At 42.8% G+C, this 20,104-nt stretch overlaps 1 protein-coding gene across 2 annotated transcripts in view; it reads right to left on the reverse strand.

Moving 5' to 3' along the window:
- Positions 1 to 2,155: 2,155 nt before the first annotated feature.
- TIP1 (Ankyrin repeat family protein with DHHC zinc finger domain-containing protein) overlaps positions 2,156 to 20,104 on the reverse strand; it is a 47,981-nt gene continuing 30,032 nt past the window's right edge. Inside the window, exons 8-14 of one of the 2 annotated variants that reach the window (XM_086486389.1) lie at positions 4,503 to 4,557; positions 4,274 to 4,351; positions 4,107 to 4,205; positions 3,944 to 4,022; positions 3,674 to 3,822; positions 2,840 to 3,079; positions 2,156 to 2,238 (exon numbers count right to left, since the gene is read on the reverse strand). In XM_086486389.1, coding sequence (XP_086342515.1) covers positions 2,185 to 2,238; positions 2,840 to 3,079; positions 3,674 to 3,822; positions 3,944 to 4,022; positions 4,107 to 4,205; positions 4,274 to 4,351; positions 4,503 to 4,557 — 754 coding nt within the window. In that variant the 3' untranslated portion in view covers positions 2,156 to 2,184. Of the gene's footprint in view, positions 3,080 to 3,673; positions 3,823 to 3,943; positions 4,023 to 4,106; positions 4,206 to 4,273; positions 4,352 to 4,502; positions 4,558 to 20,104 lie in introns of both variants that reach the window. The other variant, XM_086486388.1, reaches the window with a different exon arrangement.

A 20,104-nucleotide genomic window follows, 5' to 3' on the forward strand; every position in this document is an offset into this window, starting at 1 on the left:
ACATATTTTATATTGTAGCCATGCATTATGAATTATTATTGAAAAGTTGGGCAAACCACTCTTTTAGCAAAACTCAACCTAGGAATGATTTTCTCGAGACATAGATGGCCCAAAAAACAGAAGGTACATAAATTTCCAAGAACATTGTTTTCGATCATCTTGCAATGCTCGATTTTAATCGTTTGGCTTATTCGAATCAAAATAGTTCTACATTTCAAATAATAGCTGAACAAGTTGGACATACCACCCTTTTAGCAAAACTCAAGTAGGTGATGATTGTTCTTGAGACAAGTGCCCAAAAACAAAAGGTTTATGTAATTCCAAGTAAGCGATTTCTCACCATTTTCCAATGTGCTTGACTTTACTCGAAATAGCCATGCATTTTAAACAAGTTGGATCTACCATCCTTTAAGCAATTAGTGAAATCACAAGGACTATGATTTATCCGTCGTGGTAACGCTCATGGCTTTGATATGATATGTGTGGATTGTTATAAATCAATAATTGAATAATATGATGTTTTAAATTTTGAAAATTGATCACAACATGAGTCATCATAACAATTCAAGGAGACTAATTGATTACCAAACCCTATAAATATTTAGATCATCAATTGTTTAGAGCAATTATTGGTGTGATTCTTCCTTCAATGTCGAATTCCCTTGGAGAGAACTTGAGTTTTCAAGCGGTAAGAAAAATCAACCAAAGGAAAGTTAAGGTACGTGTGGTCTTGTTGTAATGTCTAAAGGAAATAACATCAAATTGTTTTGTTGTTTGGTCTCTTCTTTTCTTGTCATGATAATTTATGGCTTTAGGGGAGTTCTACTTTCCATCTCTTTTTTCTTGATTAACTTCTTCTAAGTGCTAATTGTCACCTCAGCATGTCTCAAGAACTTGGAGTGGCAAGCAAGAGCCCTCAAGTAGGAAAATTAACTATAGCGATCGATCTATCTAGTATTGCATCTTGTGATGCACTCTACTTGAAAGAGTAGCTCTACATACTATCTTTCAATCAAACCGTGCTTTCCTCATTAGCATCTGACATGCAATATATCCTTCAAAGCAACAATATTACATCAAAAATTTGTGACGACGAGGACTACTACATGCTTCTCCATGTGGATCTTCGAGCACTACAGTATGTACCTCAAAAAGAGGCCATAAATAAAAAGGATTGATGCAAGCATCATGGCAACCACAAGAACATGACATAATGAATGCCCAAAGTCTCACTTCAAAAAACTAATAAAGAAAAAGTTATCAAGATGTATTTATAGCAAACATTTTGCATGAAATTCTAACACATACATGTCCCTACAATGCCTATATTACTTATGGAAAACAAGATCCTTTTAGAAGCATTTCACTTTTGCATAATAATAGCAAGGGAGAGACCAAAATGGAAAGCTGTGGTCTCAAAGGATAATCCTAGTCAAATTGCTAATACATTCATGCATTACCTTTAGCGCTTGATACAACCTTAGCATGAAAGAGTATTCCTCATCACTAATATCACAATTAAGTTTGAGACCAGGCCGAGATATGTTGCTGTGACACAAATTATTAGGAGTTACTGTTAAGGAAAAGTATTTCTCTGTTTTCTGCCTTGAGAGAATCTGAATGTGCAAGATTTACTTGTTGAAATTGGACACTATTTTAGTCATAAGAGAGTAATATTTCATTTTATAGGATTCTACATAAAGGTGGCCAATAGAAAAGATTAGTGACAACCGTTTGAAAAGCAACCCAATGTGATGCCAAAAGATAATTTACACATAATTGTTGCAACTCAATCCACCCTCACTCAAACAGAGGCACCCGCATGTGATAAAACGCATGTGATAAAACACACTTGATATGACAAACACATTATGATCGAACCGAGTTTAATTTACACATTCATACATCTCTCTACTCATTGCATCAATTACTTGTTGAAGGGGCTTTTTTTTGTTAGCAAGGAGGTCATGCTGGTACCCACATACAAGCACCGTAGCAGTGTGTATTTTGAGAGGGTCCAGTGGCAACCAACAAGGTGGTGAGAAACAAAAAGGTCTGTTGCGAGCTGGTAAAGACTATTTTGACTAATTCCTTACATGCTCTTGCTGTCACCAGGTCCACTACTATTGTCATCCACATCCTTATGAAAAAAAGATTATGTAACTGGGAGCTATTACCTCCCAACTAACCTTTAGCTGTCATTTCAAGTACAGAACAGACTGATGATATGTCATAAAGCTGAGAATATAAAGAATTCCATTACATCAGGCAATCAAGGATTTGAGCATGGTCTAAAGGGGGGAGATAGAAACACATTATCAAAAACATCTCACCATAAACCCCACTGCTGCCCCTTTACACCAGGGTTATAGCCACAACATCAAACCCAAATTTTATGCACTTCCTTTTGATCACCTGAGTTCCAGCGCAAGCTTGTATATGTTTCACAGAGAGAGCTCAAGAACAGCCATAGTAAAAATAGAGATTTCAATCTCTCAAACCTGCCACAGTACCCATGATTTTATCAGCAAGGACAAGAGGATAACTGTAGTGCTTTTATGTACCCTTGGAATTGATGGCAGATGTGACTTGGCTGTCCTTAAAAAATGGGGGAAAGAATTTTGGGGGATGTACACATATATCTCAACATAGGCTATGAAGCTACAGGTTTGCTTGTCAATCCCAGTCCCAGTCCCAAAGGGACAAAGTTTGATGAGGGCCCATGATGGTTGTTGCTATTGGAAGTTAAGGCATGTTGTTGATGATGATGATGGTGGTGGTGATGATGAGGGGCATGATGGTGGTGCAACTGTGGCCCATTGGAGCTCACCACATTTACCTCAGTTGAGGACGACGCAGCAGCACCAGCATTGTGCATTAACTGTACCATTGCCACCCCATTCGGTTGCGAAGGCTGCCATAAAGGAATTTCATCCTCACTGTATCCATTTGCGAAGAAATCACTGCAATTTTTGCGACAACCATGATCATTAGAATTGTGGAAACGACCATCTGGACCCTTCAAATAGCTATATCGCATTGCATTTGTGAGCTCATTAGTGGTGATATTCCTTGCAATCTGCAAAATGGAGCAGAAAAACAGTTGATTGTGAGCGCTTAGTGTAGTAAAAATATGAAACCCATGAATTAATGAATGCCCAACATTCAAGCGGCAGATGTCATGTTCGTTCCATAATGTTGATGAGATCTATATTAGTGGACTGGTAAACATCTCCATCAGTGTAAGAAGCTAGACTACCATGAGTTTCGTACAAAACCTAGTCTACAGAAAGGGAGCCAAAACTGCCTAGGACAAAAAAGAAAAACAACAAAATCTATAAATGTTGCGGACAGAGAAAAGAAACGTATTACTCAACAGAACAAGACACAAATGTAAGCCTTCATACGTGGCTGCAGGCTAGACTACCATGAGTTTGTATACAAAACCAGTCCACAGAAAGGGAACCAAAACGGTTTCGGAAAAAGAGAGAATCCATAAAATTTGTGGACAGAAACGAAATTATTGCTCAACAGACAGGACACATGCAATGCAGCCAAATGTTGGCTCATTTATGGTATCTTCCCGGCTGCCGGCTCATTTATGGAATCTATAAGAAAACATTTTTTTTTATTAAGTCTGCTGTAAAATGGATTTACAATGAGCTGACAATACCTGTGTTGCTTGCATGCCTGTCAACGTGACTACCCCTATGAACACAAACAAATCGATCAAAAAGAAACCCAGAGCGCCAGCATGTCGTGTGCCAATAAAACTGATCCATTGACCTGCAGTGTCTGGAGCAGTGGGATCTGTCCACAATCCTGGAAATATTTTGCTCAAATGAGGCTACAACACCATACGTGCAATTACATGCTTGTAAAAGAGATCTGGCATGTTCCTTCAAAAGATAGCTTGTGTTCAATTTAAATTGAATAGCCTTACTGTGGATGGTCACAGCTCCACTGATGAGCATAGCAAAACATTCTAAGCAGAGGAAAACAAAAAACTCCCATTTGTTCTTCTGTGGGACATGGCAAAGACAAGTTTTAAAGCAAATTCATCAGCTTAGCTTTGAATAAGCAAAGCTAGCATGCCACTATCTTACCTTGCCAACACAGTTAGAGATCCATGGGCAATGATGATCAAACTGCTCTACACATCTGTTACAAGAGGAGCAATGTTTGGACCTCAACGGACGTACTATCTGCAAAAGACAGAGCAAGCCTGAAACTGCTGAACACTATAAGTACCATACTAAGGAACAGGAATCACCTTGCAGGTTGGACACAACTGAGACCAATGTCCTGCCCAAAGAGCTGGATTATCTAGTTCACTCTTCAACAAGGGTTGCTGCATTTGTTTAAGACAACAATAGGATTACAGCCAAAATAAAACTTGCGACGTATGTCACACTCTGTGAGCATTCCCAATCAAATTTAAAAATATTCTAATCAAATACACAAATGCACAAGCACGCAAAATGAGAAAGGAAAATAATTACATGGTCTTTTGAATTTTGTGATCCGGTGGCAGCACTAATATAGCCAGGATCCTTACTGTACAGTCACAAATAATTGTATTAGCAGCCTGCTCAGCATTAGATCAATTAAAGTTGGTGTTGTCAGTGACGCAAGTGATTCAAAGTATGCAAATACATTATAGACGAACTGTATCTAAACGCTTGATGGTACGACCGTCACTTCTAGGTACTTTCTGTCACAGATATAAAAAAACCATCTTGAGACATGTCCATACTGTAGCCACTTAATGCTTTTGTGTGGAATTTGATAACTCTAGTTGTCTAGAGGAGGTGAAGAAATTACAAGACGAATCCAATAAGGTTTGACTGTCCATTAAACTGTGACAATGCTTCAAGCTAAACAGAATCTCGATAAAGTAAATAAATATTATGTTTTCCTAATATCTCTCACCTTGGACATGTGAAAAAGAATTTTTGTGTCAATTGTAGGTGATAAAGCCCAAAATTGAGCAGAAGGTAACATGTTAATAACTTTTGTTACAACATACTTGGCTGAATAATGTGAGAAAGTCATAAGAAGATTTATATATCACTGAAACAAGTAGGGAAGATAGATTTGAAGTGCTCAGAGATATGTGTTGGAATTGGGTGCTCTACCCAAAGCGCCATTAGTGTGAGCTAGGGTATGGTGGATAAAGCCTTAAGCTCACCATGGTGCTAAGGTTAGGGTTAGAGCAAAAAAGATTAGGTTTAGGGCTACACCAAGAGCAAGAGCATAAAGAGAAAATAGACACAATGGTAAAGCTCAAAAGTGCAAAGATTCATTAGAAACGAAGCCTCTCAAATATTCTTGGTGCTTTACAATCATTGGCCATTGCTATTGCACCCTCTTGCTAATGGACTATGTCATTATTTCATACTTCCTAGGTGGCTAGCTGGCTTTCCCATCAAAGCCAGAAGTTGGGCTTACTCCAACAATCATCCCCTCAAACTTGGGGCTCGTACAAAAATTTCATGTGAATTATGATATGATAGTGCCTAGGTCTCTTGTAGGATACATATACAAGGTTCTCGTGATACATCATGGCGGTTCTCGCTGGATTTAACACTTCACGGTTCTCAATTGGATACATCGTGGCAATTCTTAGCGGATTCAACGACCATGGTTCACAACATGTAGGGTCTCATGAGATCCTTAGGTGATACAAAATCATTCATTCATTCATTTATTGTGAAGAGGTCTCATGCGTCCTCTTTCAAAATCGTCTTCCTGTCATTGTCATGTCGTTGTTGATATTGTCATCTTCATGCTGAGGTCGATCTTTGGTTTCTTGATTTTGTTGGTCCATTCTGTCAAAGGTGCAATCTTCATGGCTAATGGTGTGGGGCACGCATACATTTCATTTACAATTCTTGTGATTCTTGTGGGTGCGCTCATCATGTGTTACCATATCTTTGATGGCAGTGTCTAGTCATGTGTGCATTGTGCTTTGTACATAAATATTGCTTACATTTCAATAATGGTGCACGCAGAGCTTACATTTCAATAATGGTGCACGCTGAGAGACATCTCTTCATAATAAGCATACGTGGTTTTGCTTTTGTGTGATGGTGTACAGGATTTTGGTAGAAAATAGTGGTCACACTTATACAATGTCATTCGATGTGACAGAAAAAACTACTTTCCACACCAAAAGAAAATGGTTGAAAGAGTTTGTGCTCAACCAATGTGAAGCTCTTAGTGAGTTTGTAAATTCCCTTAAGTTGGTGTGAAAGCACTCTTACCGAGAGAAGGAGCCTTGGAGCTCTACCAATGGGGATGAGGGCTTTTTTTTAAAAAGCCACAAAGCAAACAAAATTGGCATTGACTGCAGACCCAAAAAAACATGGTCAGCGCGTGTGTTTAAGGCACGAGCATGCGGAAGTGCATTAAGGCACAGATTGCGCGAGCCAATGGACAGAGAGCACAAGCTGTAGCCAATTCCTGAGGCTTGTCGGCAGCAACAACAGATTGGTGATTACATGCGATGCCGTGTGAGCTCCAAGTGAGCAGTATACGCAGCAGCGGTCTTCAAAGGCCGTTGAGGAGCAGAGGGGGGGAACAAATAAGGCAGCCTTTGACGAGCTAATAGCAAGCAGCGAGGTAATGCGGGCCAAACGCAATAGGCGGCGAGGGCTGAGGCTTATCAATACTGCAGTTGTGGTGAGGAGGCACAAGCCGAGAGCCGGATTTAGAAGCAGATGGGATGATGTAAGCAGTGGAGTCACCGTGTGAGCTGGATTGGCAGAGGGTACTTAAGGGAGTGAGGGGCAGGGAGAGCTATGGAAAGGTTTGACACTTACGCAAACAAAGTTAGGCCTTGAGAGGGGGGGGACTAAGGGTCAAACAAAATTGGAATTTTCCATTTCGTTTGTAGAGTCGTGCTAGGTGCTGCCCACATAAGGGTGGTCCTCTACCAGTTTTCAGAGCAATGTCAAATATGCCAAAAAAGAGGCAAAGCCAGCAACCCTTTTCACCTTTTGTAGGAAGTAGTTCCCAACACAAATGGTGTGCACGCGCGCACACACACCTATTTTCAGAATGTAATACATACAAACACACAAACTCACAAACACACCCAAAATAGCATAAAGTGGGCAATGGTGTTGAGTGGCCTCTCGATCTCGGAATGCAACAATTAGGCCAGAAAGATCTCGACGAGCACTCTCTCCCACAGGTGGTGCAAGCAAAGGATATATAGGGAGGATGTAATTGAAAAAGCAAAGGACGCAAAAACAACACTAAAATGCAAATACAAGTAATCCTAATTAACGATGCTCAATCAAAGAGCTTATAGAGAGTAAATGCACTTAATCACTTGCTTCATCGAACATTTGATGAGGGTAGTGGCTCAATGGGCCAACACCATGAATATATCCCACAATCATAGGCTGATTAAGAAGTAGATTAGGAAATGCTAATCGTGCCAAAGCTCTCATACCACTTGTTGGAATTGGGTGCTCTACCCAAAGCCCCATTAGTGTGAGCTAGGCTATGGTGGATGAAGCCTTAAGCTCACCATGGTGCTAGGGTTAGGGTTAGAGCAATAGAGATCATAAAGCAAGTATAGACACAATGGTAAAGCTCAAAGTGCAAAGATTCATTCGAAAAGAAGCCTCTCAAATAGGCTTGGTGCTTTACAACCATTGGCCAATGCTATTGCACCCTCTTGCTATTGGACCATGTCATTATTTCATCCTTCCTAGGTGGCTAGGTGGCTTTCCCATAGGAGCCACAAGTTGGGCTTACCACAACAATACACATATAGAAGCCAAAAAAAATATAATATAGTCTTCATGTCAAGAGGATAAATAATGGAGACAATGAGGGCAGCACATGGCCTCACAAAACGGAGGGCGGGGGACAGCCTATAAGAAAACCCCAAGGTATAGAATCAAACCCACACAATGAAATGTTTATTACATCTGCAAAAGCCCTAAAAGACCTATGAGACCATAGAATTACATCATCCTGATTCATCATATGATCCAAACGTCCAATACAAAAGGCTAAACTACAAAATTCTAAAAATGCAAAAAATGAATTGAACCAGTACTAATGAGTAGAGCCAGTTTGTAGCATTTCTCCCAAAGCCCGACCTGCAAAGTAGGCGGCTGCTGTAAGCACAATCACATACACTCCCATAGGCCGCTGCATTATGGCTTCAATCTCCTCCTCTATGAAGAACCTCGTAGGAGTTGCTCTTTGCCTCTCAATAATGGCTATTTGCAGCTGATAGAGATGGTGTGAAGCTATCATATGACACATCGAGCACCATGCAAGAGGTATGAAATCATGTATCTCCATTAAAAAAATTCCATCCTCAGTCATGTGAAGAAAAATCTGTGTAAAAAAGGCATTTTCTTATGTCGGGTACAACGAATTTGGGTGAGAAGGTAGATCAAGCAATCACAGCAATCACAATCCTTTGAGTTAAATCTTGCATCAAGGAACGTAACTTCGCATTATTGATGGTTCCTTCTATTGACTTCAGAGGGAGATGTATGGAGAGATAGATCTCTCAAGTAGATAGGAAGATCCATGCCGAGAGATCCTATTAAGAATGTTGTAATCAGATAGAGAGAAAGAGAAAGAGAGACATACGGATGGGATCCCAACCAACACTCTGAAGGGCCCCCACACCATTACCGATGTGGAATTTGCAGCAACAAATTAGATCAGGCTGCTTTATCTTAAAGAGTCTTAGGGACGGTAATTATCCTAGAGTCGAGTTATGCATTGAGGTATTGCATTCGTTTACAATGTGTTAACATGAGATCCGACTCAATGTGCACTGCAGATGGCCATCGAAAGGAGTCTGGGGCTGATTTGCATACCCGATGTAAGAGGATTCAACCGTTGATTGTTGGGTGTGAGAACATAGATCTGAAACACAAAAGCGCAACTTGTCGCAAATGCATGGCTAAAAATGCAGTAGATGAAGGAGTGGATAATGGACAGCAGATGCACAACTTTAAGGAGTAGATGGGACGCCAAAGGAGAAGGTGGAGAACTGCTGCCAAGGTGCTTCCCATGGGCTGTAAAAGAGAGGGTGACAAGGTTCAAGAACGCCAAATCTGGGAGGCGACCAGCCTTTGCAAAACGCTAGATAGGGTAGGACGATAGAGAGCAAAAACACTAGAAGGCAACGGCAGTGATACTTAAGAAGCGACATGTGGACGTTCTCCCAAAGCCATATCCCTGCTTGAGAGAGAGAGAGAGAGAGAGAGAGCTTGAAGATACCTCACAAGAATTGAGAACCAACTCTAAAGCTCTGACATGAAGAGGTAATGTGGGGAATATAAGAAGGGGCAGGAGGAAGAGGAATAGATCTGAGAATTTTGTTGAGGGATAGCAGGGGTAACAGGAGGATTAAGAGAGCCCAAATAATTATGCAAAGCCTCCAAATCAATCCAATCATCTGTCAGCTTCTGCTTTTGTTGCTCAGCCAGATACACCAATTGTTGAATCACGTACTGAGCATGTGTCTCCTCTGGATCCTTCTGGGTGGAAGGACTCCCTAGATTTCCGCCTTGTCCATTGTAATCTCCATGTTTCCCGTACATGTTAGGATCATGCTTCGATTTGCAGACAGCAAGGAAGCAATCCGAGCTCTAATACCACCGTAATCACTTCCGGCAAGGGACCGGATGGAAGCAATTTGCAAAAATCTGGAACACTATCACTTCAAAACAACTTGAATAACTAAACTGAAAGAGAGAGAGAGAGAGAGAGAGAGAGGCTGTCGGAGCGGGATGCTCCTACACAATTGGTGGCCCTGAACTTCCACTGTCGGCAACCCCGTTCGGGAATCTCTTTATTCAATTAAACTCTTCACATACAAGGATCCGAGAGCTGAAATCCAAGAGATGGTGCTCAAGCAATCATGAAGCATCAATTTGCAATTGAACTGTGCGTGTGCAAGTGAAGGGGGAAGGGTGCTTTTATATGTGATGGGGGGTAGCAAGAATAGGGATGCCCAGAAAAGCAGGGCGCCAGGTTTCCTGTCACATGCACATTGTACTTGAGCCACGTGGACAAGCTACTACTGCAGGTTAGCGTCAGTCTTAATTAGGGATCTAGCTTGGCACTTTATGAGCCTCTAGAAGAACCTGCATGATCAAGCAGGTCAATAGTTGCACACTCTCGCTTGCACAATACAGTCACTTAAGCATATAGGCATATGGACAATCACATAAGTCATTTATTAATAAGTGACTTTGACATGACATTTATATAACGTAGGTAGGGCAAATGTTTAAACCTATAAAAGAGTCATTTGGTCTTCAGGTTTTAGATCTCAAAACCCACTACCCATGGAGGGCAACCAACGCCCTGTCACCAGCAATATCCAACATTTTCGCCATCAATACCCTCAACACCAACGTTTTTGCATCAATTCAGCCGAGTGTTTTTGCACCAGATCAGCCCAGCATTCTTGCACTCGATCAGCCCAACATTTTTGCACCAGATCAGCCTTAGCGTTTTTGCATCAGATCAACATCAGCATGAAGCATTCAATATTCAGCATTTGTGCAAGTAATCTAAAGCAAGTACTTGCTCTGGCAACAAAGCAAGGGGACTCTTGAGGGTGGTTGGAACTTGGGACCCTCGTCTCTCTCTCTCTCTCTCTCTCTCTCTCTCTCTCTCTCTCTCTCTCTCTCTCTCTCTCTCACACACACACACACACATTGTGTTCAGTTTAGTTTCTCTCAAGTAAAGTAAAGTAGCCTTGTGTTTGTGCAAAGTACTAGATCCAAGCTGAAAACCATAAACCCTTCCACTAACTCCTACTTTTAGGGTTTAGGACAACCTAGAAAGTGTTCGCCACCCTTGCGAGCCTATAACCAAGACGTGCATGTCTTTGCACGTTAGATTAGTTGCATACCCTCTGATTGCACATGAGCACAACCAATGTTTACAGGATGTAGGCACTGGGGAGTGTGCGCATAGTCTAGCATAGTAATAAGCCTAGGTAGTTTCACCATACGAAGCACTTCTTATTAATAGGTTCATCAACTTACCAATAATTGACATTTAGCCAGCAGAATAGAAGTCGTGGGTTTTTTTAATAGCTTTGCTCGACCCAGCATAATTTCATTATATAGGTGAACCTAGGGGTCACCTCTCCAACCATATCAATACTCGCAATACAAGTACCCCCAGCACCTGCATACCTCTGGCGTTTTTCCAACAGGACCATCCCATAGCATCTTTCAGCATTCAACCTGGCGTTTTTTCAACATTCAGCCTGGCGTTTTTTCCTCTGTCTCACACTTGCAGATCAGCGTTCTGCATCAGCATCTCGGATACAGTCGCGCACAGCCACAAAACAGCCCTCACTCCCTAATCTGTTCCTAAGAGATACTGGAGCTACCACCGAACAAGAACTTGAACTCTTAACACCCCCTCTCAGCTCCTGGACGAGCTGGCATGAGAGGATAATGTCGCTTGTGAAAGAGGTTTGGTGTAGGTATCAGCGGGTTATCCGAAGTTGGGATGTACTCAAGTAGGATAGAGCAATCCTTGGTCTTCTCAAGAACAAAATGGTACTGTATCTCTATATGCTTGGTCCAGGCATGAAACACCGGGTTCCTTGCAATGCTATACAACTCAGGTTGTCAGAGTACATGATGGTTGTTTGATTGGGAAATCCAACCTCCAAAAGTAGCCTCCGAATCCAAATTGACTCACATGTAACACTCCAAACAGCTCGGTACTCTGCCTCTGTGGAAGATAAGGCAACTGTGGGCTGTTTCTTTCTGCTCCATGAAATTGCTCTTGAGCCAAAAGAAAAGGTGTATCCTATAGTCAATCGTCGTCCATCTGATCTCCACCCCAATCTAAATCACTCCATCCTTGTAGAATGACCTGGGAGTCTGTACCTCCAGCTGCATAGTGAAATTTGAATGCCTAATGACTTGGTCATCTTTAAATACCGTAGAGTTCGAAGAGCCCACTCCAAATGTGCGTAGCGGGTTTCTGCATGAAAGAACTGAGAAGTCCCACCGGAAAACTGACATCAAACCTGGTATTGAGAACCCAAATAAGAGAACTGACAAGTTTGCGATACTTTGTAGCATCTGCTACATCTGGGGAATCATCCTGTGAAAACTTCTGATTGAGATCTAAAGGGGTTGAGATAGGTTTGCACTCCTTCATACCAAATGTCACAAACTACTAATGAGTCAAGACACAGAAGAACGGAGCCAACCTGCACATCTCGGCCGAGAAGCCTAAACCCTAGAAGCAGCAGAAGGAGCAAAAGAAGTTTCACCAACTTGCAAAGTTTGGCCTACTGGCCTATTTTTAAAGAAAAGTTCCCAACTTATGGGACCCCGTCCAATGGGGCCCAAGTGACATAAAGGCATTAAAAATAAAGCAAGCCCACACACACACACACGCACGAGCGCGCGCGCAGAGAATTGATGACGTGGCAGTTGTACGGACTCCCGGAATTCGCACTCACATGGTGCCGTGGCAGCTGTACGGATTTCCGCAATTCGCGTTGACATACTGACGTGGCAGCTTGTACGGATTTTAGTGATTTACGCTGGCTGATTTTCCAGCTTTTTGGGCAGATGCTTTTGAGTTAAAAGTTTCAAGCTTTTCATGTAACTGCTTTTCAAGGCCAAGGGCCTTTAAATATGTGCAGAGGGCTCATTCTTTTGCATTCTTCTCAGTGAAGGTGCCAAGCGTGAGTATTGGCGTTGTATGGAGTTCAAGTAATATAAAGAAATACCGATAGGGACGCCAAGGTTTGGGGCAGTGCTCTCTCGAAGTGAAACTCCGCCACTCCATGTGTCGTCTATCTCTTTCAGTTCAATTGTTATTGAAGTACTAAAAGTCAGTTCAGTCTGTTCTTTTCCGTTGGCACGTGGGTCCCATGACACCAAATGCTTCCAACAATTCTTGGATATAGCGCTCTTGGGAGAGAAGGATGCCCCCCTCTGTCTGCCATAGAGGGGATCCAAGAAAATAGTGAAGCAAGCCAAGATTTGTCATCTCAAACTCCTTTGGCAAGGTCTCCATAGTACTGCGGATATGCTCAACATGGCTACCTCTAATCACAAGATCGTCCACATAGAGGATACAAGTGTCACCAATCCTCCCTCACGGTAAATGTATCAATCTGGGTCTGCAGAAGTTCATCGAAAGGAGTGTCATAGAAAGAAAATGTCTATCTTCTAGTACCACACTCAAGGGGCTTGCTTCAGGCCATAGAGAGCCTTTAGCAACCTACAAACCATGTCTGCTAAGTCTGGATCCTCGAACCCTGGAGGTTGCTCCACATACACCTCCTCCTCCTAAGTCACCATTGAGAAATGCCAAAACAACATCCATCTGAAAAAACGGCCCCCCGAAAAAGGCAACAAGGGCAAAAACTATGCATATGGTCACCATCCTCGCAGTCGGTGCAAAGGTTTCATCATAGTCCACACCAGGTTTCTCAGAAAAGCCTTTGGCAACTAGTCTTGCCTTGTGCTTGTCCAAAGAACCATCAAATTTGTACTTGGTCCGGCAGACCCATTTGACACCGATCACATTCCGCTTGGCAGGCCGTGGAACCACCTCCCTAGTGTTGTTCTTCTTGATGGAATCAAGTTCTTTCTGCATGGCCAACTTTCACTTCGGTTATGAAAGCACCTCCTCAATTGTCAGAGGATCTTTGTCCTTGATCACTGTTGACATCAAAGCATAGTTCACATGTAATAAAGTCCCATCCGTCTCAACAAGGCGAAGTCGTTGAGATCGTCATGTAGTATTGGCTTCACACCAATTGGGTGGAAAATCTGAAGTTGCTAAATCTAGAAGCCCCCTCTGAAGGTAAAAACTCATGGAAGACAACATTAGGGCTGAGTACAACATCCTTCTTCTCTGGATCATAAAGTCGATATCCCTCGGAAAGAAGTTGTAGCCAACAAAAAACATTCTCTTGAACTTGGGGTCAAACTTCCCTCTATGATCCTTCAGAACATGGACATATGCATCGCTCCCAAAATTCCAAAAGTCGAAGACGTCGAGATTCTTCCCAAAATCGGCTTCGAATGGGATCTTCTCGGGAACTAAAGAGATTGGAGATCGGTTTATGGTATGAACTACCATCGCAATTGCCTTTGCCTGTCACAAATTGGTGCCCGGACACATAAAGTACGGATTTCCGCATTTGGCGTTGACAGCTACTGACGTGGTAGGCTGTACGAAAATCCCGCTTTTTACGCTGTCAGGCTAAAGTGGCAGAACTGTACGAATTCGCCGCGTTTTACGCTCGCTAACTGTACGGAATTCCGCGATTTCCGCTGGTTGCTTTTGGCAGCGCTAGTTTTTGGGAGAAGTTGCTTTTCAAGTTTAATGCTTTTGGGGCTCTGCTTTTAGCATCCCTTCTAACCTTTATAATGAAACCCAAGGGGGGTCACTCTGCAGAGCATCTAGACGCAGAGTTTGAGAGCGAACACCCGCGGGCAGTCGTACTTTGCTCAAAGATTAATATAAAAGAAATACCGAAAGGGGCGCTAGTCTTTGGGGCCAATATCTCTTGGCACGGAACTACGCCAGGCCGTGTCGACTCTCTCTAGATTTTGTGAAGTGTTTTGAAGTGAATCTCTGTTGTGTCGCGACAGAATCTTGACTTGGGGTGTCCAAGTTTGTTACAGTGGTATCAAAGCACGGAAAGATTCTCCTTCTACGAAGGATCCGATCCTTTTTGCAACGCGCACACACTTTTGTGAAAGAATCTTCGTGGCCCGAGCCCGTTCTTATCAGCCACTCCCACCCTTCATACATCATGCATCGGGCGCGCTCCCGCTTTCATCACTCTCTCTTACAGGGCATAAAGCCATAAAGAATCCCAAATTCCACATAGGTTATCCGGCATGGGAACTGAAGAAAAGAATGAAGATTTGGGCAAAAAAAAATTCGACGTACAAGCTTGCCAGAACGGAGTACAAATGTCAACTGCAGATTGGCATACGTGTGAAAAGATTAATTAAGTACTCTAAGGACCCGAGATTGGCGAAACACCTGAAGACTTACCCGATTGATAAGATTTACTAGAGATGGCGTGTGGCCATTGCTTCTCCTCTCAGTTAGGGAGGAAAGCCGAAAGGACAGACGAGTGTAAAAAAGCGGAACCTGTACTCGCAGAAAGAGATGGACAAGAACTCTTGAAAAGAAGATGAACCAAAGGACCATCAGAAGATAAACTTGAGAGTTACAGAACAGCAGCCAAGTGCGGAAGAAAAGAAAAGATGAAAGTAGAACTGGTACCACATTGCGTGGGGCCCGACCCGAATCAGATGAACGAAAGTACAAAACTTTGCCGCACATGGGACAAAGTGAGATCAGGAAGCCCTCATTTTCTTTGATGTAGGAGCCAAGGCCAACTTCTTTTCACTTGAATTGGCGGCTCAACTTGGAATTACGCCTGACAGGCTGAGGCCATAGGCAGAGGCAGTTCTAGCCGCACCCGGACGGATGTTGCCATTACACCGATCATTGGCAAACAATGTCAGGGGTGTTCAGGGCATGAGGACTTTTATATCATGCCTTTGGAAGGGTGTGATGTCCTCCGAGGAATCCCTTGGTACCAGTTTCTTTACTCGATTTTCTTGAGAGAACTGAATGATGATTGAAGGTCGAATATGTTTGACCTCGAAAAAGAACGACATGATTTTCTGCAATAGAGGCTAACTGTTTCTCTGAAGGCATACAAAACAAGTTGCCTCCTTTACGACATGAAGATCACATGATTGATTCTTGGTAGTACACCACCGAATCGGCCACCTTACAGAGTTAGCTGAGGCCAAAATAAAGAAGCAATGAACCAAAACAGATTTCTACGTTACGAGGATCGATGATATACTTGACAGACTTCAGAATTTTACTTGCCGAATTGATATGAAAAGTGATTATCATCAGATCTATGTTGCTCCTAGAGACGTCTACAAGACACCTTTCAGGACGACTTTTTGGATTTGCACAGAGTATCGATCATTTGTGGGTTTTCCAGACACTTGAGGAAGCATAAATTGCTTATAAATGTGAAAAAGAGCGAGTTTTTCTTGCCTAAGATACATTTCTTGGGACACATCGTCTCAACAGAAAGGGTACAGATGGATCCAGCCAAAAGTGACACTATCCGCGATTGGCCCGACTTGAAGAATGTTCATGAAGTTAGAAGCTTCTTGGGCTTGTGTTCTTACTATCGGCAGTTCATTCACAAGTTTGCAAAGGTAGCTTCCCCTTTGCACATATTGACTCAAAAAGGAGTCCCTTTCTTGTGGGGACCGACAGAGGTGACTGCTTTTCAGACACTAAAGGAAAAACTGACTACTGGACCAGTGTTGGCTTTGCCAGACTTGCAAAAGCCATTCGAAGTTTATTGTGATGCTTGTGGTCGTAGTCTGGAAGTGGTTTAATGCAACAAGGCCATGTGATTGCTTATGAAAGCAAGGCTTGAATTGATAGCACAGATTTATGAGAAAGAGCTATTGGCAGTGATCCATGCTCTTACTAAGTGGCGACATTACCTACTCGGAGCCGATTTCACCGTCTTCATTGATCATCAGAGTTTACGCTACTTCTTGTCACAGAAGCAGCTTTCGGAAGATTGCCCATGTTCAGGGACAAAAAAACTTAGTGACAGATGCTTTGTCTCGGAAGCCCCTCGCCTTGGCTATTTCTACGATCCACCATAGAAGCTTCGAGGATATGGTTGACCAGTACGCCACCGATCCGGATTTTTTCGATGTGTTTACTCGAATACAGAACAGGAAGATAATGCCAAGATATTCCATACGGGATGGCTACTTGATGAAGAAAACAATGTTGTGTGTTACACAGCCGTTGAGGGAAAAGGTTTTGACTAAGTGCCATTGTCCAGCTTTTACGGGTCCCCACGGCATCGACGCCACCTTGAAAGGTGTGGAGTGTTATTTCTTTTGGCCGAGACTCAAGAAAGATGTGGACGACTCTGTTTGCAGTTGTTTAGTATGCCAGAAGGTCAAGTTTATCAGGCATAAGGCACAGGGATTACTACAGCCTTTACCCACCATTCCCACCCGCCCCTGAAAAAGTATTGCAATGGATTTCATCTTGATCTCTTGAAGACACAGAGTGAGCATGATGGCCTTTGGACGGTCATCAACAAATTCAGTAAGCAGGCTTACTGCTCTGCAGTAAAGAAGACAGTTAAGCCCGATCCTCTAGCAAAACTGTTCGAATATATGGCATGTTTGAGTCCATTGTTTCGGACAAAGATCCCCGGTCTACTACGTGCCAATGTTCTCTCAGATTGCCGTCCAAAACAACTGGTTGCAGTTCTCGTCCTTGTTCCACCCGCAGACAGATGGGCAATTTGAAATAGCCAATTTAATGGTTTTGAATTTATAGAAGTCTTCTTCTTCGGATCAGAAGACTAAATGGAAAAAGTATTTACCCTTGGTGGAGTTTGCCTACAACAACGCACGGGAAAGACGCCATTTGAAGTGTTCGAGGGTGCTAAAAAGCTTCTTCAATTTCTAAGCACCTAAGACAAGAAAGCAGATTTTTGGAAAAAGTCTAGAAGGCATGGAAGGCCCCCTAGCAATTCAGAGGAGGAGAGCTCGTCCTCTTTTGACAATGACCAGATCAACACGAAAATCAAGGAGTTCAAGGGAGTCGGGCCGTCAGGTTTCAGACATTTTTTTTCAGGCTACCGGGACACCCATCAAGCCCTTGAGTTTGTACAACAGTTTTAACATCACCTTCTCTGGAGAGCGGTTCTCAAAGCATTCCAAGGAGCAGGCAGCATCTTACTTGAAAGGAACAGTGCAGATGAATATGTCATCACGACTTGGCATCACCTGAAAATGATTGAGAAAGATACATTGGATGACTACTGCCAGAGATTTTGGGATACTTGTTTGCCAGTGTCTTCGTTTCGGAAGGTTACTTTGAAAGACCAGATTGAGCGGTTTTTCTCTGGTTTGCTAAAGAGATTCAAAACTATGCTTTAAACCAGAAGTCTGACTCCATTCAGAGACTTATGGGACATGACTAAGCAACAAATTGGTATGCATGCCGGCTCATTAACTTATGCGACGGGCAGGATAGTATCCACCTCAAAAAGGCAAGAGTCCGCCAGTGAAGAGAATGAATCAAGGAAACCAGATGATAGCTCATCAAAGGATTCTGGAGAATTAGAGGGTTCCGACGAACTAAGGAAACAAGATGCAAGTTCATCAAAGGATTCCAAAGGAAGAGGAATCAGATGATAGTGCGTCTTAGGGTTCCGATGATTAAGTCTGACGTGCCAATGGACAAGGGAAGTCAAAGACGCTACCCGCAGGTCCCAAGGCGCAAGGAAGGAAAGGAAAAAGGGAATCAGTTAGTAGATCAGAACATTCCCCAGACCCAGGATAAGAATTTTGAAGCCGACCAGTACACGAGGGACTTGGACACTACTTTTGCCAAGGTCCGGGAGGCTTTAGAGAAATCTCAAGAACGAGATAAGAAGGCAGCAACTCGACATCAACGGGTGCTCTTACGTTTTGAGAAGGCACGCCTAAAAAAACGAAAGGGAAAGGAGTGGCTTTTTCCAAAGCTTAGCATGAGGTATTATGGCCCTTTCCACATTAAAAAAAAGATAAATGATGTCTCCTTTCGACTCAAGTTGCCCGATACTTGGAAGATTCACAATGCATTTCATGTGAGTCTCTTGAAACCTTTTAAAGGTGATGTGCCAATTGATGGGGAGCCTGATGAGTAACCCAAAGTGGAAGAAAGCGAACAGATTTTGGCACACAAGGAAAGAAAGATGAAAGGTAAAATGATTCAACGGTTCTTGGTTAACTTCAAGAACTATCCGGCATTGGATGCTAAGTGGATGGAGGAGGAGGACCTAGCAGATACTCCTCAGATTTTGGACCTTTACCTTGAAGCATTCGTTTAGCATAGTCTACTTCGATAGAACCCCGAACTCAGCAAGGGTGAATCTGGTACAACAGGTTTGCACAAGAGGGGAGTCACTCCGCTCCTTTGTCAACAGATTACCTCGCTTTTGAATAAGGTCACTGATGTCCCCTTTGGGTTTCAGGGATACTAATGGGCTGACCAGTATTCTGTTGTATGACTTTATGAAACGGAATTCCCGAAAAAGAATATGATTGATTTGTACTCTCTCACTTAACTTGTTTGAGTGCAAGAACTGAAAGACAAAATGACTGCAACATTTCGGTCTCATAAATCTCTATAAACATGATCGCAATAAGGATTAGTTAATCGAGCATCAGTGAGGTTCGGACTGGATCTAGATGCGATTACTAAATACATTGCTAGCAGTCATGGTCTGTGATGTGACTGTCGTTTTTGTACAAGTGCTAGATGTGTCATGTCTAGTGCGTCGATACTAACAGTCAATGTCTACTAAGACAGTTTATGGCCTCTGTCTGTTTTGCAGGCATAATCGAGGGCGATTACAATTCTTTCTGTTGGAATTAGGGTTGCAGAGAAACGCACACAGCTTGGAGAAGACGAAGGAACCTCACGGCACACAATAGAGAGTGTGTTACTTAGTGTGCAATGGAAAGATAGATAGCCCTAGAGTGATGGGCGTATATACAATGCTCAGGGAAAAAAACCTCCTAAAGAGGGAAAAAATGCCCCGGCGGTCCTAGTGTGTTCACACACATCACTACCACATGTATATGGTAACAAATCCCCCTTGGAGTGATGCGGTGAACGAGAGTTGGCACATGAGTAAAGAGAAGTGCCATGCCCTGAAGACACGATCAGTCCACAAAGGGGAGTAAGCCCAAAGCTTTGCGGAAAGCTTCAAGCTTCTCACGAGACAATGCCTTTGTGAAAAGATCTGCAAGGTTCTCCTCTGTTGGCACATAAGCCAAGCTGATCTCTCCTGCTGAGAGCCTCTCCTTGACATAGTGGTAATGCACCTCAATGTGCTTTGTGCGAACATGAAAAACTGGGTTCCTCGCAATTGCCAATGCGCTCTGCATGTCAGTGTAGATAGTGTTGGCAGTGTCCTGTCCAACACCCAAATCAGCCATAAGGTGTCTGAGCCATACACACTCAACCGTAGCTATGA

The sequence above is a fragment of the Adiantum capillus-veneris genome, chromosome 17, assembly GCF_014529385.1.
Source record: "Adiantum capillus-veneris isolate H3 chromosome 17, ASM1452938v2, whole genome shotgun sequence".
Taxonomy (NCBI): domain Eukaryota; kingdom Viridiplantae; phylum Streptophyta; class Polypodiopsida; order Polypodiales; family Pteridaceae; genus Adiantum; species Adiantum capillus-veneris.